This window comes from Prionailurus viverrinus, chromosome D1, assembly GCF_022837055.1.
Source record: "Prionailurus viverrinus isolate Anna chromosome D1, UM_Priviv_1.0, whole genome shotgun sequence".
NCBI classification, from domain to species: Eukaryota; Metazoa; Chordata; class Mammalia; order Carnivora; family Felidae; genus Prionailurus; species Prionailurus viverrinus.
Genome location: NC_062570.1, coordinates 73,145,931 through 73,171,798, shown reverse-complemented (window position 1 = coordinate 73,171,798; position 25,868 = coordinate 73,145,931). Strand labels below are relative to the sequence as shown.

Genomic DNA, 25,868 nt, shown 5'->3' with positions numbered 1-25,868 from the left:
GGGCATAGGCTCTGGATTTCGCTGAGTGTGGGCCACAGCAACCCTTGGCACTGTGCCCAGGGGCACTGTTCCCTTAATTCGTTGTGGCCTAGAGATGTTTATCAGTGGCACTTAGGGCAGGACATTTCTTTGTTGCTCAGGATTCTTTTTGCATTGCAGGACATTAATCATTCTTTTCCCTACATGCTAAATGCTAGCAGTGTCCTCAGTCAGTGTGAAGTCCATTTCCACATGTCAGGGACCACCCCTGATAAGAATTGGTGTTAGTGGATAAAGCATAGGTGGTGGCTCCAGCCAGCCAGGGTGAGATGATTTCTGTAAGCTCTAGGACCCTAAACATGGGAAGCACATGGCCGATGATATTCCTACCATGTGACCTTGGACAAGTTCCTTGACCTCTCTGAGTCTTAGATTGTGCATCTCTACAATGGTCAGGTAATGCTTACATAGTAAGGCCAGTGGAACAAAATCTATATAAAACACCTAGCACAGTGCCTGCCTGTTACATAGTTAAGAGCTCAACAAATACTTGGTGCTGCTGCTTTCCATTCATTCATTTATTCAGTCAGTCAGTCAGTCATTCAACCAACCAGGCATTGTTGAATTTGCAGTCTAGTTGAACAGGTATGTTGACATTGTGGTCAGTGCCGTAACCAAGGAATATACTGAAGGATATAGAGGATAATAGATTCTGCTGGGGCATTTGAGAAGGCTTCACAGAGGCAGGGCATCGAAGTTGGGCCATGTAGTGCATCAGGAAGAAAGGATGAAGGACATTCCTTCCCCTTCATCCTTTCTACCCGCCAAGCTGTCCAGGTCTTCTGCATGTGAGGGAAGTCTAGGGTAGTCTGCAGGTCTCCAGGGACATTGTTCCCTATTGGGGACAGAGAGCACTCCTGGGCTGGCCTCTATCTGGGCCTGCTCTTCCTCGCCCTAGGGAAGAAGAATGGGTTGTTGGCTATGTCCTCATGGCCCCCCTCACAGGAGTAGGAGGTGATTAGGGAGGGGCTGGTGACCTGTCCACCCCATCACAAATACACTTGCTCTTCTGTTTCCTCACCAAGGCCTCTCAGGGTCCACGTCAAGGCTCCAGCAGTCGTCCACCATTGCTCCCTACGTCACACTCCGGAGGGGTCTCAATGCCGAAAGCAGCAAGGTGACCTTCCCTGTGAGTGACCTTGAGAAGTTCTCAGGGACCGCACTGCTCCCTCACCCACAGAGGGAAGGGCTCTGAGGTGGATGGACTGGCAATCCTGTGAGCACCAGGGATGGCCTCTGAGATGACCTCAGCTGAGCTCAGGGTCCCTGTCATCATGTGCTCAGTGATACCTTTTCCACTGCCCACCTAGAAGAGCATCATCATACAGCTCTCTCCATTTCCTATGGACCCTCCACATTTCTCTGCATCCTCTCAGGCTCCCAGGAGGGTACCCAGGAAGTCTGCACCCTGAGTTCTGGTCCCATCACGTGCTGTATGTGTGCCCAGCTGGACGAACCTGGGCCTCAGTGTCTGCATGTGCAGAATGTGGTGCTCCCCAGAGAGCCTGTGAGAGTCAGGGATATTGTGTCCATGAGTATGCTTAGAGAAAGGGGTTCTCTATGGCTAAGAGGAGCCCAACTTGTGTGTGTGTGTGTGTGTGTGTGTGTGTGTGTGTGTGTGAGAGAGAGAGAGAGAGAGAGAGAGAGAGAGAATGGGAGTGAGAAGCCACAGGGTGGCTGTCCTCTGTGTCCCAGCCTAGCTGCCCTATCTCTCACCCTCCTGCTCCTCAGAGACCCAAGAGTGCCTTGGAACGTCTGTACTCAGGGGACCATCAGCGGGGCAAGATGAGTGCGGAGGAGCAGCTGGAGCGCATGAAGCGGCACCAGAAGGCCCTGGTCCGGGAGCGCAAGAGGACGCTGAGCCAAGGAGAGAGGACGGGCCTGCCCTCGTCCCGCTACCTCAGCCAACCTCTCCCCGGAGATCTCGGCTCAGTATGTTAGGAGGGTCCAGGCAGGAGGGGCTGGGACAGGAGCAAAGCTTCCCTGAGTTCCCCGAACATAAGAACGTCACACCTTGGAGAGAGTAGGCCTTCGACCGGGATGGTTCAGAAAACACCCCACAAGGCTGTTTGTCCACAACCCAGGCCACATGTGTCACCTGGTCAGAGGGTGATCCAGAATCAGAGAAGGAGTGAGGATGTCACGGCAGGAGCCTGGGAACCAGAGAAAATGTCCCAAGTTTGTTCTCCAAGCCGAGCTTGAGAGAGGCTATGGTAGCATTTGGAGTCTCAGCTCAATCAAGGACTTGGGTGTACAGAGTTCAGGAATGGAAGAGGAAGATGATGATACTATTTGATGAGGGGGAGCCCAAGCCAACTTGCCTCCCAAACCTCTAAGTGATGCCCTGTGGAGCAACTGAGCACAGGGTGGTGCTCCACAACCCTGAGAGCACGTGGTCTCCCACAGCTTGTGGTGCTGGCAGGCCTCATGGTGTCCCTAGAGAGCTGGGGACTCTGTGCTGCCTCCTGGTGGTGCTTTCAGGAACTGCACCCTGCCCTCAGTCCCCTTCAGTCCTTTTGGGAAACATTCCATTTGACTTTTCCCTGTTGTTTGAAATCACGTGTTTCCCTAGACCTCTAGCCAGACTGTTCTTTCCCTAATTCATTGCACAAGCTCTTTTGCTTTTAGTGTTACCGCTCATTGCCTCTCTAATCCTGCCTGATTGTGTTTACAGAAGCTTCTAATTTGCATTGAACATTCTCTAACTGGCCTGTGCTCTTTGTTACCAGGCTTGTAATAGCAGCTCTTGTCTCCATAGCCTAGCTAGCACTCCCATGTGTCACTCACCTTTCTGCTGCCCCCTTTATGTAGGCCTACTGACTCATAATTCACTTAACCCAAAAGCTGCCCTGTAAGGCTGAGCCAACCCCGCTGCCTGAGGGCCATGATCATGGGCAGAGGTCTGGGCATTATGAATTTATCCAAGTCCATGCCTTACACCTGGACAGCAGACACAGACTTCAGAGATCACACGAGTAAATAAATTCTACCAATCCTAAAGTGGTTCAGTTTTAATTCCTCCAGTCCTATCGCACAATTTCTTATGGAAAACTTTCTGTGTTTCTAGTATTTAATAGTTTGAATGGATGGCGAGATATATTATGTTCTGTATTCAGAGGACCTCTCTGCAGCTGTTAGCACAGACACCAAAGGGGTAAGACCCAGGACACTCCTAGCTTCAAAAGCTGCAAAGCCGGTAACTTTTAAACTTTATAAGCAAATGTCATTTGGGGGTAACACTGACCTTTTACAACCTGATGTCTCAAATGTAGAAAGATTATCTAAAAATCGTAACTTGAATATCTTGTAATTTTTCTCTTAAAAAAGACTTGTGTAAGTCTCTGCATCAACGCCAATAAACGTGTTGCTTAATGATAATGGATTGGCGTGGTTCTTCCCCAGGATACATCATAGAATCTAGTGAACTTTTTCTGTGAACTTCAGTGAACTTTTTCTGTTTGTGGAAACAATCAGGCTGGGTTTAAATGAGGACTTGTCTCTATTTGGGGCACTTGTGAGCGTGTAAGAAAATGTGAATTTTCTTTGTGAATCATTAAATTAATTTTTCATCCTTGAAACTTCAAATGCCTAATCCTTTCATACTGTAATTGGAAATCATCACCTAAGAGCAATTACACTGGCTTGGAGTCCATATTGAGAGCTTGTGCATGAATGGGTGAAATGTGCTGGTATAGCAATGGGTTTGGGGCTTTGGGGAGGACTTGAGGAGGTATCAAAGATAATCATGACCATTTGGGGCTCTGTGAGATGTATAGGGTGGGAGGGAGGAGGTGACCTGGGATGGAGAAGCATGTGCTTGGTGTCTGCTCAAGAAAAAAAGAGCCTTTGAACCTGTTTCCTCCTCTCAACAACCTGCTCAGGGTCAAAGGCAGTGTGTAGGCCGCAGGGATGATTTGAAAGGCCCCTGCAGAGTTGCGTAGTTGTGCTTGAATCTTAAAATGGCCAGTTTAGTTTTCCCTCTGAAGAGATGATTTGTTACATAGTTGATACTGAGGAATAGCCTTGGATATGTTGCATTTGGTTTAGCATTTCAGTTTTACATAGTTTCTTTCTTTTTTTTTTTTTTTTTTTTTAACTTAAAATATCTGCCCCAAATACATGCCTGGGTAAATAGCAGTTTAGCTATTCCTGCTTGGACCTTCCTGGCCCTACTGAGGGTGCAATATCCTCCACCACCTAAGTGTATCCTCTTGGGAGTACCTGTTAGAGAGGGTCTTGGCTATTCTATTCGCTTACCAGGGCCTCACAGGGCTTGTTTTTCCATCATTTCTGGCTGCTGAACCAGAAAGCCTTCCACAAGCTATGTGGCAGCAGAAGGGACAGTCCCTTCTCTGGAGCTGTATCCCAAGTTCTGATTTGGGGTCACCTTCTTGGACCTGGAAGCCTCCTGTATCCCTGGAAACCATTATGGGTCTAAAGCCATGGGTCTTAGAACTGGGACCTGGAGGTACATGTGTGAATTTTCTGGGGGCCCAGATCAGAGAGAAATCTGCAGTCTGCAATCAGGCCATATAAAAGGGGTAGAGGCCTCATTCTCCATTACACAGGGTTATAGCACCCAGCAAGGTGTCCATGGTCACACAGCTTTTCCGTAATGGGTCACAGGCCCTCTTCCCAAGGACCCCAATGCCTGCAAGCCCCATCCAAAAGGGCACAAGCATGGCTCTTTTAGCAGTCAGGAAGTGACTACATTTAACCTTCTTGTTCTGTTGCCAGTGGAAGCGTGAGCAGGACTTTGACCTGCAGTTGCTGGAACGGGCCATGCAAGGGGAAAGAAAGGACAAGGAGGAGAATGGCTGGTTGAAAGTACAGGCCATGCCAGTCACTGAGTTGGACCTGGAACCTCAAGACTATGACTTGGACATCAGCAGAGAGGTGAGGGCAGGGGCTTCCTTTATGTTCCCCCAGGAGAACCGGCCTATGGGCTCGCAGCCTGACCAACCCTTCCAGTGGCACTGGGGGGTGTTGTCCTGAATGGGGACAGGGGTTCAGCTTCAGAGTGGTCAGGAGAATGTATGAATAGCAGCTCGAGGCAATAAAAAGAGCCAGGTATTTTGATGATGCAGATTCAAAATCTGTCTCTCTCTATACTTTACAGCAAGTCATTTAACTTCTCTGGGCCTCAGCTTCCTCAACGATGAATTGTGGTGAGGAGTAAAGTGACTCAGCATGTTACCTGGAGGATTAGCAACGGTCAGAAAGCTATGAGCACGGGGCCTGGCACATAGTAGGCATGTGATGAGGTAGTTGTTATTGTTGGGAAATGTTTCCTGGAAAACTAGGAGTTGGCCTTGCGACTGGCCAGTTTGGCCAACTTGAGCAATTAGACTTGGTGTGTGGGTGGGGGGGTGGGAGGCGAGCAGGTCTGAAAATCACAAGTGAAATTTCCAGCCATGGCAGAGCTTAGGAGACCTGCATAGCTTTGGTCTGAGTTCTTCTATTGCCCTCTGGTGGCACAAATGCATCATGACTGGCCAGGCCTAGGAAAGCAAGAAACCCCTGGGTCTTCTATAAGTCAGGACTATCTCTTACCCAAGGAAAGAGCAAGAAATCAGAGGGTGACAGACTCAGGGTCTTCAAGACATGGGGCGGTCTTCTGTGGCCTATATTGTGCCATTTGTAAGCTCTGTAGAATGGTGTCTATGGCTGTTTGGTTCACCTCTGTGCACTTAGTACCTAGCACAGGGCCTGGCACATAGTAGGTGCTCTGTAAATATTTCCTGAATGACAATTCTGTTGAATGAAGTGCACAGTGGCCCACAGATACCCCACAAATATTTGTATGAGGACTTGGCCTGCACTGAAACTGCACAAGAGGAAATGTTCTCCCCACATGAAAGACAAATTTAGCAGGGTATGGACAAATTGACACCTGTGGAGTTGCTGAGTTCTGGGGTCAGCTGGAGCTCCAGGGATTAATGAAGCCAGTCCCCTGCCCTCAGACCTTTTCCCTTTGGCACCTCTGAAACAGCCAAAGGTCTGTGCTTTCTCAGATTCACACAAGAAGCTTCTGCATGTTGCTTTGGCAACGGAAGTATGCTTCATGGTGTCCTAATTGGCCTGCCAGCCAGGGGAAAAAGTCCTTTCTTATCTCTAACCTAAATCCCTCCTGCTACAATGTAATCTACTTCCTTCCTCTGGATCTGTCCTCATTGGAAATAACAGAGAAGAGCTTATTTCTTACCGTCTTTCACCAGAATGAAAGGTCTGCATGGGTTTTAATTCAAGTCCAGATTTACCCTGGGATTGGATTTAGCTTTTTAGAAGCTTCAACCAACCCCATTTTAGTGTCCCTTTGTAGTTCGAGGAGGAAGAAATTCCCTGGGATGCATAAGTTGCCTTTAGCATTCTTAGTCTAAGCAAGGTTTCACCAGGCTGAGGTTGCTGCTGGGTTCATGTAAGAGACCGGTGGGAGGGAGTTGGGGGACATTTTCCTCTCACAAGCAGTAGACACTGCATGGCTGCCTCCTGTCTAGATCAGAGGAGCTTTTGTAGGCGCAGAAAGCATTATCACTTTCTTTCATCCATCAATCCATCCACCCATCCAAGGAGTATTTGCTGAAGGGCTGCAGGGTGCCAGTTCCTTGCGCTAGACAGCAGAGAGAGAAACAGAAAACAGGAGGGGGTATCAGGGGCCGGGATAAGGGGGAGGGTAAGGAACAGGGGAGACTTCTGGAGGGGAGGTCCAAAAGGTCAGAAAGCATGGAGCAAATGGAAGAGCATCCCACGCAGAGGAAAGAGCAGGGGAAGAGGCCGCACGGTGGATCAGTGTGGCTGTGGAGGTAGGCAGGGATCAGCTCATATTGAAGGCGGCATTGAGAATGATCATTTTTAAATCTGGAGCGCTTCCAGTCTAGCTGTTTTGTCTTCCCCTTCCCTTCCCCTGGCCTGTAGGAGGTTGTCTGGTGTGGTAGAAAGAACACAGGCTTTGGAGTCAGATCCACGTTCAGATCCCGACTCCACAGTGGACTGTTGTTGATCTCAGCAAGTTGCTTAACTCTGTGGGCTCCGTGTTCCTCCTTGAGCTAGGGGACAGGGCGAGAGGAGCAAGTCCCAAACCCGATATCTGAGACCCCCACCACCACTGCCCGGTCCTTTCCTCAGCTGTCCAAACCAGAGAAGGTCTCCATCCCCGAGCGTTACGTGGAGCTGGACCCTGAGGAGCCGCCCAGCCTTGAGGAGCTGCAGGCGCGGTATCGCAAAGCCGAGAAGATCCGCAACATCCTTGCTCGCTCCAGGTCAGCTCTTACGATGCCCGAGTCCTGACAGCCTGCTAGGCCGACCCCAGGGGTGTCTCAACTGCAGGGGCCCTGGGCCAGGCTAACTAGGGTGCGTGTTTTGCCAGGCCTCTGACTCAGGTAAGCCCTGTTTATTGTGAAGGGCAGGCTGGCTCTCAGCACGGCACCGGTGGATCTGTGAGGAAGCTTACTAGGTCGTCTGGGAAGTCCTGAAATCCTCAATAGAGGGCCATCCTTGCACTTTGCCCCCAGATCTATGTCTTGTGATGTTGGCAAAGGTAGGAAGTGGAGCCAAGTGTGACAGTGAGGTGGACACAGTTGAAGATCAGCCCCAAGGGTGGCCCTCTCAGTTCCTCACACAGATCCCCAGACCAGAGCCAACCTTGTTCTGAGGTGCCAGATGCATTGCCTACTTTCCTGGAGGCCAGGACAGAAGGCTTTCCTGTCCCCTCAGCCCCTGGAGCTTCAGAAACGTAAACCTGGTATTTGATAGCCTCTCTTTCAGAGCCAACTTAGCCTTTTCACTTCAGGATTTAATAGGAACCCAGTGCTGTAACTCTTCTTAAGGTCCATGATCCCCCCAAAGGAGGGACAAAGCTGTGACATATACCTTTGTCTGGAGAGAAAGTACTCTGTGTTTATCTGATGCTCCCTCAAAGGGTGAGAGTCTCCAGGCCAGGGAGACCCTCCTCTCCTGTGGCAGATGCCAGGGATGGTGGGGGCCCATAGCTTGCTTTCTGGCCCTCCTGCAGCATGTGCAACCTGCAGCCGACATCAGGCCAGGACCGGAACAGCGTGGCCGACCTGGACTCACAGCTGCAGGAGCAGGAGCGCATCATCAACATCTCCTACGCTCTGGCCTCCGAGGCCTCCCAGCGCAGCAAGCAGGTGGCAGGTGAGGCCATGGATGCCAGCCTCCAAGTCCGGCTCCCCCTCACTGCTTCCTGGGCTCAGAGTCCAGCATGGCTTGTCAGGGAGTCTGCAGAAAACTAGGTGTCAGGCTTGGTAGTTGAGAGCCAGTTGGAATGTTCTCCTGTCCCTCAGGGCTTGGGAGGTGAGATGGGGCAGCACAGGTGGTAGAGAGAACCAGAGCTCAGGAGGGTCAGAGGAAAGAGGCCCAGGAGAGGATGTCTTTAGCTCATTCTTAAATCTGGGAGTGGTGCTGCTATTCAGCTTTCTCTGCAAATGTGGGTTAAAAACAGGTTTTTCAGGCCCCTGAGACAGGGGGCCCAAGGCTAAGGTTTCTGGCCTCACAAAGGGGCAGGAAAGCAGTGGTGCTTGAATTTCTTGCCGGGGTGAGGCAAAGGGAGCCCCTGCTTTGTTCCCCAAATCAAAGCCACTGTCCACTTTATCAGGGTGGCCTATGTCAGTGACCAGGACTTGGGAAGTGGACTTTGCTGGCCAGTGGGGAAAAAACACGGTGGGATGGGAAGGCGTGTGTGTGCACATGCACACATGTGCGTGTCTGTGTGTGTAAAAGGCTTTCTCTCTCAGCCAGGAAAGAGGCTCATGGCTTCTCCCTTTACCCACATCTCCCCTCCCCATGTGTGCCCTCCTGGTTCACTTAGTAAGATTTGTCCCCAGATGCAGAGGGCACTGTGTGTCTTGGCTAAGTGTGCTCCAGGCTTTCTGGGGAGGGAGTGATCATAGAGCACGAAGTGGTGTCACAATACACCCCCCCCCCCCCCCCCACACACACACCAGCCCTCCAACCCTGGCCAGCGGGTCTAGAAGTGATCAAGGGTTGGGGCTGCTGGGCCCTGAGGTGACTGGCCCTGGGAGTCTGGTCTGGGGACCAGAGATTAAACAGTACCTGAAGAAGCCATGGGAGTGACCTTGGACAGGGGAGGCCTGTTCTCCATCTCCCCCACCCCCATGCTCTGATCCTGCAGAGTCCCTGAATTCCCTGCTGTCTTCTCTCCCTTGAAGACCTGCTCAATGGGCTGAGAGGTGGTTAGTGAGGCATCTGTGGCTGGGGAGACAGTAGATGACTCACCTAGACCCCTCCTCCAAATGATCCTGGGGGCTCCCTGTGACCCATCTTAGTAATTTTGACTCCTCTCCATGTTGAAGGGTCTAGCATGGAAAGTCTCCCCCAAACCACCATAAGGTGCCCTCCTGTCTGGCCTGTGCTTGCCCTACCCACCTGGATCTCTGCTTCCTCACTGCAGGCAGGCAAGCATGCCCACACACCCTGCAGGCAATTAGCAGGGCTTCCCTCACCTCCGCACCAAGTGGCCACCTTGGCCACAGCCTTTCCATACTCTTGCTCCCTCTCTCCAGCTCAGAAGCATATCTGGGAACTGCAGGCCAGTCCCAGCCAGGCCCCCACAGGCCCCAGGGCACACCACCCAGGCCGTTAGTGGTGGGTGGTGTGGCCCACACTACTCTAGCCCCGCCACGTGTGGGGCGTCTGTTGCTGCAGGAGCAGACAAGGAGCCTAACGCCCCGCTTAATTCCTGTGTGCCCGTCTAGCGCAGCAGCTGGCCCTCCTCCCGCCTAAAGCCCCCCTGTCCTCCAGGACGGTGCCACCTTACCCCCCCTTAAGCAACGGACTCCACTACACCTTTGTCTAACACCTTCCAAGTAAGAGCCCTGCCTGGCCTGCCACTCCCCTAGCATCGAGCATGCTCTCCCTGCTCTCTCTGCTGCTGAGCTGATTACAGTGCCATCTGCTGACACTTCCTTCTGCTGGCAAGGCAGCCGCTGGGGAGACTGACATGGACTGGCAGGTGGGTGGGGGTGGATAGTTTTTAAGAACTCCGTTCTCAGTGGATTCACCTCAGTTAAGAGTATGTGGTCCAAGCCCCCTGCCTCCCTGAAATAGAAGCCAGAACTGTACCCCTTCCACGCAGCTCTCTTTTCCGCAGGGAGCCCAGTGCCCCAAGGGCTCAGTGTAGGCCAGGCTGCAGCTTGAGATTGGGGGTGTTGGAAAGGAAGCGTTAGTCTCGCTCGGCCTTTCAGGGCTTTGGCCGGAGAATTAGAAGAACTGGAAGACTAGAAAAAAATCCAGGTTTACAGATGAGGAAACTGGGACTCAGTGAGGAGATGGGTTCTCACTCTGGTGTCCCTTTGCCTTTGCCTCACAAAGGACAAGGACTACGACTGCCCTTTTCATCACTTCAGGAAAGGGAGAAGAAGGGAAGCTTCATGGGGAGGCCACCCAGGGTAATGTGAAGTTGGCCCTCAGCTATTCAGAATGTTCTGGCACCACTCTTTCTGGGTCCTGCCCATGAGAGCATTTAGTGACGAGAGGCAGGGAGAGATTTTGGGAAGGGGCACCGGACTGGGAGCCCGGAGGCCCCAGTGTCTGGTTCAGTCTTATGGTGAGTTTGTGGCCTGAGGCCAGTTGCCTGACCTGGACAGGGGAGGGTCCAACCAGAAGTCTCTGCAGTCCCCTTCCTGACGTTCTGTATCACTGGCATTTTGTAGGGTTTTCCCTCTCTTTCCTTTGTATGTACTTACAGTTAGTACCTGTTGAGTACCTGCTTTGTGCCAGGCATTGTGCTAAGCATCTCCTTCGATCCTCACAACCACCCTGTAAAGATACTCACCCCCATTTTATAGATGAGGAAATGAAGCTCAGAGGCCTTGAGGGACTTGCCCAAGGAGTTGAAGCTGTAAGTGTCAGAGCCAGAGTTTGAAGTGCAAGTTCAGAGCCTTTGTTTTCCATCACCATGGACTCATCTGGGCCACCTCAAGGCACTCTAGGTGTCTGGAGAAGGGAGGGATGGAGAGTGTGTGCATTGGGTTGGGGTTGTGATTTTCAGCAGGTGTCCCCCAGCCTGGGTGCCCCGCCAGCCTGAGGGTGGAAGGAAGAGATTGGTCTACTTGGGCCAGATTCCTCGGAAGTGTGCATTGGAGACCCTGTGACTGAAGAACCACAGGAAAATACTTCAGCCATGTCCTTTGTAAAGGCCACAGGGACCTGTTGGGACCACAGTAGGGTGTGTAGATTTCTCCTGGAGATCTGAGTTTGGTGACACCACCCCAGGCCACAGAGAGGCAGGGGAGAGGCTCTGTTCCTCCTGGCTTTTGACACCCCTGTCATTGTGAGATAGGTCTTTAACACTTTTTTCAAAGTGCATCCACATTTGTGTTTACCTTCGTGTTAGGGTAAATCCTCATTAGGAGGTGGGTATAACCACTCCGTTTTTAGGTTAAAAAAACAAGACCTATGGAGGCTGAGAGCATTACAGAGTCCCTCAGTGAATGAAGGGCAGGGCCAGAACTGGACCCCAAGGTTTTCTTTACTCGGGCCTTTTGCCCTGTCAGATCAGGGGTCACTATGCATCCGGCAATCCTTCTAGAAGTGGTAAGGGTAGAGAGAGGGTGAGGCCAAGTGCCCATGAATCCTAGAAGCTGAGGGTCCCCCAGCGGCGGCCGTATTGCCCCAGCCCCCTGCTCTTGCTGCTCTGTCTTGTTAGCCTGCCATTCCCTGTCATGTGTGTGTGCAGACATGCCCACTGCCTGCTCCTCAGATGTGGGCTGGGATCCTGCCAGGCTCTCACTGTCTCCTGTGCTTTTTGCCAGCCCAGGCAGTGACTGACCCGTGACCCAACGTGCAAAGGAGAAGTCTGAAGCCAGGGGCCCAGTGGAACCAGTTTCCTCTGAGAAGATTGATCTTCCTTCCCCCAAGGAAACCCCTTCCAGCTCAGCAGGGGTTCTGGCTGGAGGAAGGAGCAGCCACAACTTCACTATAGGGCTGGGTCCTAACCACCACCCCCCACCCGGCCCCCCACCGACTTTAGTTCAGACTCCTTTTTACATATGACAAAGGCACTTTTGATACACACTGTAAAATACTGATGCTGTATTTTAGAATCAGAATATATTTTCTACTGTTCACCTCAAGGGCTGAGTGGCTGGAAAGGTGAGGATGCAGGATTTTGGAGCTGCACATACAGATTCAGGTACCATTTGGGTGGTAGGTATGGGTAGGGGAGAAGGGCGGGCAGAGGCCAGTCCAGTATCCAGTGAACTCAGGTGAAGGTTGCATTTGAGATGTGCTTCCAGGGGAGCCCAGTGTTAGGCTTGTTGGCATGTTATCTAGGGGAAGAGGGGCCCTTAGCTGCAGAGGTCAGCTGTCCCTGACCTGGCCTGGTGACCAGCTCTGGAGGGGGAGATTCCACCAGGGTGGCATGTGGAGCCCAAGTCCATACCTTGGCCCTTGGGTTTGGTTTAGGGGCAATAGTGTATTCAAGAGGTTTGGTTCCAGACCTGTCCATGGGTTCTCTCAGCAAAGGGCTCTTCTTGGGAAAAACAGAACAGTTTGCTTTAATTAAAAAAAAAGTTTATATATATATGTATGTATACACACACACACACACACACCTTGAAATACAGAAAAGGTGAGAGGAAGCACCTTTTATTGTATCATAAGCAATAAACTTCACACTGGGTGGCGTCTACCTAAAACTCCCTGACTCCACGCTGGGCTGTGATAGGGCTTTGTTGCCTGCCCTGGAGAACCTAGATCAGCTTCCCCAGGATGTGGGTCTGGTGGCCAGAGGGCAGGCAGTGTGCCCCCACCATCCCTGAAGGCCAGCAGCAGGACTTTGACTTGACTTCCAGCCTCTAGTGAGGCTGTGCCAAGCCAGGCACAGTGTTTGTGGCCCTCTATTTAAATCATGAGCTCATGATATTCTGCATACAGAAAATGATGTTTAAAGAAAAAAAAAAAACTCCATTGGGTGGGGCCACACTTTAAATGAAAATTTGTCTTTGACTGTGGTCGGAAAAAAAAAAATCTTAACTATATTTAGAAATTGCCGTCTATTTTTAACTAACTCCATATGCTGCCAGTATCAACTTCATGACATTTGCCAAAATAAGATTTTATTTTTGCCTTTATAAGATTTTGTTGGAAAAATGAAATTAATATTTTGCAAGAAAAAAGTTAATTTAAATAAAGGTGTAATGGTTTGCAAAAAAAAAATGGCGATGAACAGATTAAAATATTAACCCGATATGCTTCCTGCTTCTTGCTGGCTATATATTCTCATGGGTGGCCTGTGTTAGTTTTTTTCCATTTCTTTGGAAAATCCCCAGTGTCTGCTCTCAATCCTGCTTGTGTGACCTATGAAAAGTTTCTCCTGCTGACAGTTCCTTGACACTTGATTGACTTTGGAGGCCCCTGGGGGAAGAAGGCCTGTGTTTGGGGCCCTTGGCTGGACTTCAGCAGCTGCTCACAGTGGCCTTCCACCCAACCCTGGTCGAGGGGCTGCAGGGCTGTGGACTCCCATGTGGGGTTGGTTTGGCAATCCAAGATAGCAGGAGTGACGCCATGGGCCGCTTTCCAAACCACACGCCTCCAGCTCCTTCCAGTGAGGCGGGTTAGTGACGGACCATTGCAAACTGGATTTGTATTTCATTCGTTCTAACTTGTGATGTAGGCTTAAAACAGAAGCCAAGGGGCCAGTTCAGTTTAGGGATGTGTGTGTTTCCAAGTTTGTTGTTATGGCAGTTTTTCTCTATTGCCAAAGAAGAGCACCCAAGGTTTAGAGTGACTTTCCAACTATTTAAACTGGGGAAAATAGATTCCAAAGCCTTCTGAACAGAGGACACTGCTGCTTTTTAGCTACTGATCTCTTTTTGAATTTTAAAATAAAAAATACTCTGGTTTTAAGCATTACTTGGAGATATCCCCATAACTGATGAAAGAGGTTGGGCAGGGGAGGGGGAGGTGGTGGGGAGAGTGGAGATTCCTCAATAACTGAGTGCAAAAGTTAAAAAAAAAAAAAGGTACAGGAGCCAATGCACACAGGGTGGCTGTCTGTAGACATAGACACTTTTTTTTTTTAATTAGTGTAGCCTTGGCTTCAGGAGTAGAACCCAGTGATTCATCTCTTATGTATAACACCCAGTGCTCATCCTGAAATGTGCCCTCCTTAATGCCCATCACCCATTTAACCCATCCCCCCTCCACCTTCCCTCCAGCAACCCTCAGTTTATTCTCTGTATTTAAAGGTCTCTTATGGTTTGCCTCCCTCTCTGTTTTTATCTCATTTTTCCTTCTCTTCCCCTATGTTTCTCTGTTGAGTTCCTCAAATTCCACATATGAGTGAAATCATATGATATCTGTCTTTCTCTGACTGACTTATTTTGCTTAGCATAATACCTTCTAGTTCCATCCATGTTGTTGCAAATGGCAAGACTTCATTCCTTTTCATCGCCAAGTAGTATTCCACTGTGTATATATACCACATCTTCTTTAGTCACTCATCAGTTGATGGTCTCAGTTTCTGTCTCACACATATAGTCCTGTAGGAGTGAACATGGTGACTCTGTTCTCTCCAGCTTCAGCCAGGAGAAGGGGTAGCCTCTTCTCTAAGAATTGTGAACCAAACTTTCATCTACAGAGGGCATGACAGGCCTTCAACTCAGACTTCATGAAGAGCACGTGTGGTTTAGAAAAGGCATGCTCCAACCACAACATGTGTCAGCAGGCTACGTGGCCTGGCCCCTTCTCAACCCCCTCAAGAGGATTCATTATTTGAGGTAAGATGGGGCTATTTGTGCAAGTACGTGCTCACCGGGACCCTCCAGGAGGGGACCACTCTGGAAATGATTTGAGCTTTGCTTCTTAACAAGACCACAGGACCTGAGCAGAGTTTTAAACGAGGGCATTGTGATTGACAGTGTGAGTGTGCTGCTCCTGCATCTGTTTGTGACATCCTCTCCTGAGTTGTAACTTTAAACTGGCCCAGGCTGAGCCCAGGATGTCTATCTAATTTTAGCAAGAACCAATGAGAACATTTTGGGGTCTAGTCTGATGAAGCTGAGATGTACGTACATTTATGAGTGCATGTGAAGTAGATGTACCCAGGCTGATATAGATGCTGAAAACCTTTTGTTTGCTCCCCATCATTCACTTTTCTTCCTGCCTTCGTGTCTGGCTGTGAGAATAGAAACTCTGCTTAGCCTATTTGCTTCGCTCTACCCACCTGGCTGTGGTCTTCAGTTAAACTGGGTTCTTTAGGATTTTCCTGGCTATTATAGGTTGCAGCCCAAGGCCAGGAAAGCCTCTATATGCCCTAAGTCAGTTTGGGGATGACAGGGGTGGGGGGTGAATGTGGCCCCTGGCTCAGCTAGACAAGAGCCCATTTTGGGCTTTGGAAGTTTTCCCCTTTTCCCCAACCGCAGTCCTTTTGTGTTTGCACCAAGGGTGGGAAAGAAGCAGCAAATTATTTGTCTAATCCACAAATCACATTTCTGAGACATGGTAGGCAAATTCTGGGAGCCCTCTGCTTCTGATTCAGCATCAGACGCTGGGGCGCGCGAGGGACTTTGCCCATGTGGGTTTCAAGCCGTTATGAAAAGAACAAAGAGACAAGGCTGGGGGGCTGTGAAAAATGGCAGCCCCTCCCAGCCCCATAAACACGCCATTGCTTTGCCGCCTCCACTCCAAAGGCTATCACTTTCATTGCTCTCCGAGCAAAGAAACCTTTCTTCAGAGCGAGTGGCAGGGTACAAAGGCAGAGTACAAAATGTGTGCACATCACAGTCCCTGCAATTCTGTTTGAACAAGCATATTGATTGGGTCTGACCCTGTTACATTTTTTCCCTATTATTTGAAAAGGTGCATCTAAGTGTAGTGAATTGAACCCATGGAGCTGAACTTTCCATGAAAACTTCTCGAGATATTTCTTTAGTTCAAAGCTTTTGAATTTTAAAGGGCATTTTTAATATGAGTCTGTTGAGTATTCTCTGCCACAGCCCAACAAGGGATGTTAAATGCAGATGAGGCTGGAGCCAGGGCACATGTGGGGTGGACCTGCCCGCACAGCAGAGGGTGCACGTCATGGTCGGAGGGTGCGGATGAGTCCAGGAAGGGCTGTGTTTTGGAGCAGCACCCTAAAAAGGACCTCTCTTGGGCTCACTGGAGACAGCTCAGGGGACAGAGAAGAGGCTTCCCAGCTGAGCTTCTCAAAGACTTTTACATGGAGAGCTAGGAAGCATTTGCTAAAAGCTCCTCCTGATAAATGAGGGTTTGGGCCTCATAAATAAGGGGCTCCTTACTGCTCAGCTGCTAGCTTTCTCCCACACTCTGCTTTAGAACCGAGAAGGAATGAGACACAGTCCTTTGGCTGAGGTCACAGAGTCAGACATGAGGCTGCCATTGTCCTCAGTCCTTGGGGTTGACATCACTAATCAGTCACAGATGCTTTCTCACTGAGCCCTGAGCTGCATCTCAATCCTTAACTGACTTGATATCTTGGGACATTTTGCTAATTTTGTGGGCTGTAGCAGTGGTCCCTCTTGCCATTTTTGTCCTGGGCCCTGGAAGCTTCAAAGTCTCGTTTTCCCTATACATAGCAAGGCTCTCCTGGCCCACTGAAGGCACACAGCCCCCTTTGACTAAGTCCCTGGCTCGTTGTTGGTCCAAGTCCCTGTTTGCCTCTAGAGGTCTCCTGGATCTAGAAGGCACCTCCTTACTAGACCTCAAATTCAGGTTCAGAGGCAAAATTGTCTCTGGAAAGAGCTGGAAAATTGGGTTCTATGTCCAGAGAATGTAGAATTTGGGCATCTCAGCAAAACTTTTTTTAGTGTCCCTGCCAAATCCCCAGCCATAGAAGACTGCAGCCTGCGGAGTCAGAATCACAGTCGTAAGCAGTTCTTTCGGTATCTTCTCTGCCTACAATCATGGGAATACCAGCCCTCCCCAGATTCCTCTTGCCTAATTCTGGGAGCCCCCGAAGGTGTTTCACGTACACTCTGACATTTTCTTGGCTATCACTTTCAGGCCTTCTCGCTGGTACCTGTGTTTCCTAGGACCATGCTAGACAGATGGGCACACATGAGGTCCTGATGACCATAACAGTACACCTTTTGTGGTCTTTGCCCCCTTCTGCCCACAGTGGGGGCCCTCTGCCCAGGTCTTCCCTGGTCATTTCAGAGAGTCCCCAGACATGTCTAACATGAGCTCACAATAGTCCTGTCAGGTCGGAGCACTTCCACTTGCAGCTTCTTGATGCCTTTTGGTCCCAAGGCCACCACCCCTGTGCTCTAGGAGAGATGCCTAGCTTGCCGCGCCCTCTCCAGGCTGCAGACCCCCAAAGTGCCAGATGAGTGATTCTCTCTACAGAGTTCTCTCTGGCCAACCCTGGGCCACATTCTATATATGAATGGGAGATCTTATGCTCCTTTATTTTGTGACTCCTGGGCCCCAAAGCAGGGCTGTGCATGCTCTGGTTCACTCTCGGGAGAAGCTGCTTCAGGCATTCTTTATGACTCCTCCCCTGCCTCAGGGACACATTCCCTTCTTTCTATTGGTGTGTAAGTAAACTGGCCCCAGACCATGTCTTATTTCTCCTGATTCTACATTCTGGATTGGACTCAGCTGGGCAGATTTTCTCGAAGTGACTGTAGGCATGGGATGTCCAAGAGGGGTTCTTCACTCAAGTGCCTGGCACCCTAGCTGGGATGGTTAATGAGCTGAGAGCTAGCTGGGCATCTCCATCTTTTCACACAGTCTCTCCAAGTGGCTGCTTGGTCTTTGTTACAGCAAGAAGGTCTCAGGGAAGTTGGACTTTGGATCTGAGCTGGCTTCCAAGGGCAAGAAAGCTTCCAGGCCTTTTGAAGAGTAGGTTTGGGACTGGCATGGCATAAGGTCACTTTCTCCGCATTCTCTTGAGCATGGCAAGGCTCAAGACTAGTCAGATTAAAGGAGAGGGAAATAGACTCTGCCTCCTGGAGTGGCATGCATGTACTAGAAGGGAAGGAATGGACGGTGTCCATGTTTGGAGACTCTACCATGAGATCCTTTTCTCATTCTCCTACAGCCACACTGAAGCATTTAAGAGCCAATGTGCTCCCTCCAGCTTTCTCTTCCCCTGCAGTGGCCATCTGGGAGTCACATATTCTGAATAGTGCAGCCACAAGATGCAAGTCTTGTCCTAAGTCTCCACTTGGGAGGGACTGCCCAGGAGAGGCCACAAGGTCCACAGCTAATTTTGCAGGAGTGAGAAATAAACATTGATTTATCCACCCCCTGAGACTTTAGGCTTTCTTTGATCCTGTCACATAATCTATCCTACCCAGGTTGTAGGTATTATTATTCCCGTACTACTGAGAAAACTGAGGCACAGTGGTTCCAAGACTAGTAAGCAACTAGTAGAAGTTTGAGCTTGTATCTGGCTCCAGAGAGCTTTCAACCACTACATTGACTGCTGTTACCTTGGAAAGAGGAGCTTTTCTGTGGCCCTGGATTCTGGATCACTTGAAATAGAGCTGCCTCTGGTAAGAACAATGAGCTCATGGAAAGCCTGCAGAGAGGCCTACAGGAGGGTGTGTCACACATTGCCTAGTGAGTAATACAGCTCAGCAAGTGGAAGCTGCCATCATGGCTGTGATTTGGCAGTGAGCATCTCCTGGGGATCCCATGGAGAAGTGTTGCTTTGGCATGCATGACCTGGTCATCGGTCCCTGGGTTTTTGGGGGCTTGGAAACCAGATTTTTCAGCATCAAGAGCTGGGCTGCCTCTCGGGGCTATGATCATACTCACTGGGCTCAGAAGCCGGATGGAGAAAATAGGGTGAGAACCCAACTGCCAGGCTGCTGGTGTTCATTCACACACACACACACACACGCACACACACACACACACACACAAATTGACTTCTCGAGTCCAATTCTTCCTTGGAAGGTTGCCTGGCACAGTCTTGGTACCAGGGCAATCTTGGACAGTCCTCATGGCATTGAGCAGCATCAGCTGAGGTCCTATCTCCGCTGTAGGATGTCCCCATCCTACAGACCCGATGCCCATGTTTCTGGCCAGGGCTTCTTCTCTTGAGACAGAATAAGATGGCTCCACCCCTCAGGTGCTTCCTTTCTATGTGGCCATGACTTAGCCAGTCTCTTATTAGTAGGTTGATACCATGGAAAGGAGGCAGTCAGGAGGCAGAGGTAACAAGCAAAAGCTCTGGAGCCAGGCTGCCTGGAATCTAACCCTGGTTGCTCCATTTTGCCAGCTGTGACCTTGGGCAAATTACTTAATTTTTTCATACCTTAGTTTTCTCACCTGTAAAATAAAGATTTATATTGGCAGTTACCTGAATAGAGTTGTGAGAATCAAATGTTATTACACAGAAAATGCTAAGCACAGTTTGTGGCCACATAGGAAGCACTAGAAAAAAAAAATCCATGTTATTTACCTGCATTTAAGTTATAATCATTTAATACATATCATACTTGTATTCTTTACTTGTTTGCTTATTCTCTGTCTTCCTCACAAGAATATGTGCTTCATGAGAGCAAGGGCATTGTCTTGGTCAAATTATCCTTAGGGTCCAGAACAATGTTTGCCATAAGGGGCTAAGAAATGATTTGTTGAATGAATGAGTGAATGAAAGAAGTCAAGGCCTGTTGCCTCCTGTCTTCTTCGGATGACTTTACCTATCTCTGCTGTCTTCTGTTATTTTATACTCTAGCCCCCAGAGAGCCTGCCTCATACCCTCTTTTTAACCTTGAGTAGTAGGTAAGAGTAGGGATGGTAGAACTCAAAGCTATCCTTATTAACTCTGACCTTCAGCAAGTTGCTGAACTTCCTCCCTAACCTTCTGTTTCGTCCTCTGAAAGATGGGGATGATAGTACTTCCCTTGCATGGGTGATTGTGAGTGCTGAATGAGATCATCCGTAAGCACTGTCGCTGGTGTGGGAGCACTCAGCTAATGCTCACCATGCTGGTTTGCCCTCGTGTATGACTCTTACTGTGAACAGCAGGGCTCTGGGTGGTTCTTCCACATTTCTACTGTCTCCTTTCCCTGATTTGGCAGGATAAACAGGTTTGAGGTCATTTGCCATCCCCAATCTGCTGCCCTCCACTGTTGTCTGCCATTTTAGACAGGTTCCTGCAGCAGGTAAAAATGGCCCAGGGCTTTTGAAGCTGGGATTCACAAGGCTGTGCCACTGCCAGGCTATGTCCCTGAACTCTCCTGGGGCCGAGGACAGGAGAATCCTCCGAGGCCTCCCCCTGCAGCCCTGCGGCTGTCCACCTGACATCAGATCAACTCGTGCCTGCCCCTTTGATGTCAATTCCAAAACTGAAGCCTTGTGCCCTGTTCTGAGGACCTGGGCTTTGAAGTTGGCCTATAAACTGAGCTTTCAGGAAGAAAGTTGTCTGTTGTGCCTCAGAGCACGGCTGGCTGGGCCCTATAAAGGCACTTGGAGTGCCATGAACACCTGATAAATAATTCTTTCTGGGCCCAAGAAAGATTCATTCCATTTAAAGGGGAGGAAAATTCCCTTGACCTTTTCGTTGAAGTTCTGGTGGGGGGAGGTAGATAGAGAGGATTTTCGCAGCTGCTTGCTGAATTCATATGGGGCAGGCAGGTTGTCTCTAAGAGCTGAGCCCCAGTGACTGTTGGAAAAGGGTTCCCTATCCCTGACTCCTGACCAGAGGTCCCTTCAACCATTCCTGTTCCCCTTTCCATTTGCTCCCTCCTGCCATGAACTTGTGAGAGACTGGACCCTCTCGGGAGGAGAGGAGAGGCTGCAGCAAACGGCAGACCTTCCTTTCCTTCCAGTGCCTGTGAGGCAGACAGGATTTCCCGCCTGTGGCAGTTCTGAAATGGTCCTGGCTCATATACACGGAGCACTTAGGCCAGGCCCCTTTTCTGGGCTCCCTCTGGTGCACGGCTGGATAAGAGGATGTGTGTAGTTTTGTGAAAGCTTTCTTTAGGGTAAGGTATAGCACACGTATATAAGGTACACAAAATAACAATGTACAGTGCAGTAATGATCAGAAAAACTGCTACTTCAGTCAAGAAATCAAGGTTTGCTAGAAGACCCTCCCACTCTCCTTCCCACTCCATAGGCCTTTCCTCTCCCATGAAAGACTACTTTTGTGGTAATCACTTACCTGCTTTTTCATTATAGTTTTTGGTATCTAGGCAGTCATCCACCAAATTCTTTTTTTTGTTTTTAATTTACATCCTAGTTAGCATATAGTGCAACAATGATTTCAGGAGTAGATTCCTTAATGCCCCTTACCCATTTAGCCTATAACCTCTCCCACAACCCCTCCAGCAACCCTCTGTTTGTTCTCTATATTTAAGAGTCTCTTATGTTTTGTCTCCCTCCCTGTTTTTATATTATTTTTGCTTCCCTTCCCTTATGTTCATCTGTTTTGTATCTTAAATTCCTTATATGAGTGAAGTCCTTATATGATATTTGTCTTTCTCTGACTAATTTCACTTAAGATAATACCTCTAGTTCCATCCACATAGTTGCGAATGGCAAGATTTCATTCTTTTTGATCACTGCATAATATTCCACTGTATGTATATGTGTGTGTGTGTGTGTATAGTGCTGCTATAAACATTGGGGTGCATGTGTCCCTTTGAAACAGCACACCTTTATCCCTTGGATAAATACCTAGTAGTGCAATAGCTGGGTCATAGGGTAGTTCTATTTTTAGTTTTTTGAGGAACCTCCATACTGTTTTCCAGCATGGCTGCACCAGCTTGCATTCCCACCAGCAGTGCAAAAGAGATCCTCTTTCTCCACATCCTTGCCAACATCTGTTGTTGCCTGAGTTGATAATGTCAGCCATTCTGACTGGTGTAATGTGGTATCTCATTGTGGTTAGGCATCACCAAATTCTATAGCTTAGTTTTGTTTATTTTCTGAAATGTGTACGAATGAACTAATAAAGAATGTATTCCTTTGTGTCTGGATTTTTTTTCACTAAACATTATGATATTCATCCATGTAACTCTATTTCACTCATTTTGCTGTTGTACAGTATTCATCATGGGAATATTTGACAAATATTTATCCATTCTACTGTCAAAGGACACTTGGGCATTTCCAGTTGAGAGCTATTACAAATAATATTGCTATAAACATTTTTGTCTGTGTCTCTTGGTGCATGTACATTCATATTTCTTTTGGTGTATACCTAGTGTAGAGTTGCTAGGTTGTAAGATAAGCATATCTTCAACTTAGGTAGGAAATGCCAAAACTTTTTTCCAAAGTAGGAGTACTAACTTATAGTCCTACCATGAATGTATGAGTTCTTCTACATCCTCACTGTGGTGGCAGCCTCTGAGATGGCCCCCAATGATCTCTGCCTTCTAGTATTTGCACCCTGCATAAGCCTCTCCCACTAAGTGTGGCCTGGAGCTGGCAATTCCCTTCTAATGAAGAAGATAAAACAGAATACAACAGATGTTACTTCCAAGATGAGGTTACAAGACTAGCTTCCTTCTTGGACATCCTCCCTTGCTTTCTCACTAGCTTACTGTGAGGGAAGCCATGTTGAGAGCTAACCTATGGAGAGGCCTGCAGGGCAAGGAACTGATATCTGACCAACAGCCAGTAAAGACCTGAAGACTGCAGCAGCCTGGGAAGTGGGTCCTCTCTCCCAGGCAAACCTGGAGATGATTGTGGTCCTAGCTGACATCTTAATTATAGCCTTGTGGGAGACCCGTGGCCAGAGGCACCCAGCTAACTAGATTCATCCTGACTCATGGAAACTGTGTGATAAATGTTTATTATTATTATTATTATTATTATTATTATTATTTTATTAATTTTAGAGAGCATGAGCAGGGGAGAGGGGCAGAGGGGAAGAGAGAGGATCTTAAGCAAGCCCCAATGTGGGGCTTGATCCTATAACCCTGGGATCATGAGCCAAAATGAAAAGTCAGATGCTCAACCCACTGAGCCACCTAGGTGCCTCTAAATGTTTATTGTTTTAAACTGGTAAGTTTGGGAGTAACTTATGCAACCATAGATAATATATGCAATAGAACTTTCTTTTTAATTTTAGCCATTTTGATGTGTATGAAGTAGGCTTATTAGTATCTCTCTGATTAATAATATTGAGTATCTTTTCAAATGTTCATTGACCATTTGGATTTCCTCTTTTGGTGAAGGACCTATCTGGACTCTTGTCATTATTCTATGGAATTGTATATCTTTTTACTGTTGATATGCTGATTTTTCTGAATATAAGCCTGTTTTAGCTTGGGTTACCCCTAGAAAGCAGAGCCTGAGGCAAAAGCTTGCAGGAAGATAGTTTATTTGGGAAATGATTCTATGGAGCAGACATGGGAAGGAAAGAGAGGAGACCAATAGAAGTCTTTTCAACCTGGTCACTTTTGTGGGAAACTTGGGCTCAATCTTACTGGGGCCTTCTGAAGAGCCATGTAAAATGCACCTCAAAATTATCTGAGATATGAAAGAGAAAACCATTTACCTTCTAGTACAGGGCCCCCACTGACCAAGGGTTCCCCGACAGGGTGTCCCTCACATCTCCAGATCCCACATTTGCCATATGAACCCTGTCTTAGGGCAGTCAAGAAGCTGCAAGGTGAGAGGTGAAGCTAGATGAGATCCAACAGCAGTAATAGCTAGAGTAAAATGGTGATGTGCAATGGAGTGCGAGACAGGTACTTCTTATTGATTATATGCATTGCAAATATCTTCTCGCACTCTGTGGCTTGCCATTTCAGTGTCTTTTAATGAATAGACCTGACTAATTTTAAGAAAATCAAGTTTATGGTTTTTTTCCTTTGTAGTTTTTTTTTTTTTTGCATCTTGTTTAAATTCTTCCTATACTAAATCATAAAAATGTTCTCCTATAATTATTTTTTCTATAGTATTTTCTAAGAGCTTTATTGTTTTACCTTTTACAGATCTACAATCCACTGGAATTGTTTTTTAAGATATGAAGTGGACATCAGGTTTCATTTTTCTATGTAGATATTCAAATTATTAAAGAATCTATTATTTCTTACTGCTGTACTGTGCCACCTTTTTCATAAATTTAGTGTTTGTGTGTGTGTGAATCTATTGCCGGGCTCTTTTTTTTTTTTATTCCACTTTCTATTTGTGTATCATTATATCACACTATTTTAATTACTGGAGCTGCATAGTAAGTGTTGATACTCAGAGAAGCAAGGTGTCTTGTTTATTCTTCACAAATGTCTGTCCTATTTTGGTCTTTTGAATTTCCTTATAAATTTTGGAATCAACTTGCCAAGTTTCACCCCCCACCCGCAAATGGATTTTTTTTTTTCCTATTGAAAATGAATTACACGTAAATTACTTTAGGGAGAATTGTATCATCTTTATAATGTTGAGTATCCTAATCCATGAACATGATATATTCCCTCATTTATTTGGCCTTTAAATTTTTCTTTCCAAATGTTTTATAGAAAGAAAGAATTCTGCTTCTAGCAATGGTGGACAAAGTAGATGTGAATCAACTTTCCCTCTGCAAACAAATAGAAAAAGAGGCTAAAGTACAAACAAAACAAAACATATTTGAAGCACTGGAGAGCTGTTAGATTTCTGTATGGAACCAAGATCCAGAGGAAAGGTAGGAAGCGTGAGGTAGGCATTTGGTACCATTTTCCCCTCAAGGTGCATTCCATTTCAATAATTGTGGCTGAGAGCCTGACCAGCTCTTTAGCTTTTAGTCTTCAAGCAGTTGTTCTTTGATAGACTCCCTTAGTCTCTCCCTGTTCGTGTGCACTGCAGGAGTCAGCCAAGGACCTAGGGAAATGGCTTTGTATAGATTTGGAGCTCTACAGCTCCCCCATCTCCAATACTCATCCTTCCAAATCCCAATCTCTTTGACAGCCTTGAATGCTGGTCTCTGTTTCTTCCACCCAGTGACTCTGCTACTTCTGTTTACGCTCATTTCCTTTACTGTGGTTGGAAAATGACCTCAGGGAGAAAGCGGGGTTGAATATGGAAATCACTGAGTGTGCTTCCTTTCTCTCAATGATCAGAATCCCTGTGTGGGCTGGCCAACACAAATTTCTTTACCTTTACCCTTGAAGGGTATTTTCACTGGGGATAAGATTCTAAGTTGGCGGATTTTTTTTTTTTTTTTTGCCAGCGTTTTGAAGGTATCATTACATTGCATTCCAGCTGCTTTTATTTATGTTGAGAAGTCAACTAGCTTATTTTTGGAATCTTAAAGATAATGTGTCTTTTCTTCTCTGTGTTTTTCTTTTTGTCTTTTTGGCTCACAGCACTTTTACTAGAACATGTCTAGATGTGAGTTTGTCTTATCCACTTTGGAATTTAGAGATCTCAAATCTGTGAATGGATATCTTTTGTTAGTTTGGGGAGATTCTTTTATCTCTTTAAAAGTTGATTTTTCCATATTCTATTTTCTCATTAAGGGACTTATACAATTGTATGAATGCTAGCTCTTTTTACTCTTATTTCCCTGCTAGGAAACAATACCTCATTATGAAAGAGAAGGATTTGACAAATCAATAAGTCTTTCTCTTACTGAAATGCTTTTGCCACTCAAATCTCCTGTACTCTGAAGTACAGGACAGCATCTGACATTAGCAGTGGCAAAACCCACAAACCATCATGGAATTTGGACATAGTCATCTTTTGTTTTAAGGACAAAAGGCAAAGTATGTGGAGGATTTTCTAGTCACAAGGTTAAACATTTAAGGTTTTAGGCTGCACTATGCCAGCCCTCAGTGGCAGATTCTGTGTGATAAAGGCACCTACATGCTCTCTGATAAATATGTATTTGTGATATGCAGGGCCCTCTAAGACATGGCCCCAAGACAGAAGCCCGTCTTACCTGG

At 47.7% G+C, this 25,868-nt stretch overlaps 1 protein-coding gene across 8 annotated transcripts in view; it reads left to right on the top strand.

Moving 5' to 3' along the window:
• Window positions 1–12,119, top strand: part of PLEKHA7 (pleckstrin homology domain containing A7) — a 224,496-nt gene extending 212,377 nt beyond the window's left edge. For 3 of the 8 annotated variants that reach the window (XM_047879061.1, XM_047879058.1, XM_047879062.1), the window contains 7 exons: window positions 1,065–1,168; window positions 1,771–1,971; window positions 4,777–4,935; window positions 7,165–7,298; window positions 8,051–8,193; window positions 9,774–9,884; window positions 11,832–12,119. In XM_047879061.1, coding sequence (XP_047735017.1) covers window positions 1,065–1,168; window positions 1,771–1,971; window positions 4,777–4,935; window positions 7,165–7,298; window positions 8,051–8,193; window positions 9,774–9,874 — 842 coding nt within the window. In that variant the 3' untranslated portion in view covers window positions 9,875–9,884; window positions 11,832–12,119. The remainder of the gene's footprint in view (window positions 1–1,064; window positions 1,169–1,770; window positions 1,972–4,776; window positions 4,936–7,164; window positions 7,299–8,050; window positions 8,194–9,773; window positions 9,885–11,831) is intronic. The other 5 variants (XM_047879064.1, XM_047879060.1, XR_007156495.1 and 2 more) reach the window with 4 other exon arrangements.
• The last annotated feature ends 13,749 nt before the right edge of the window (window positions 12,120–25,868 follow it).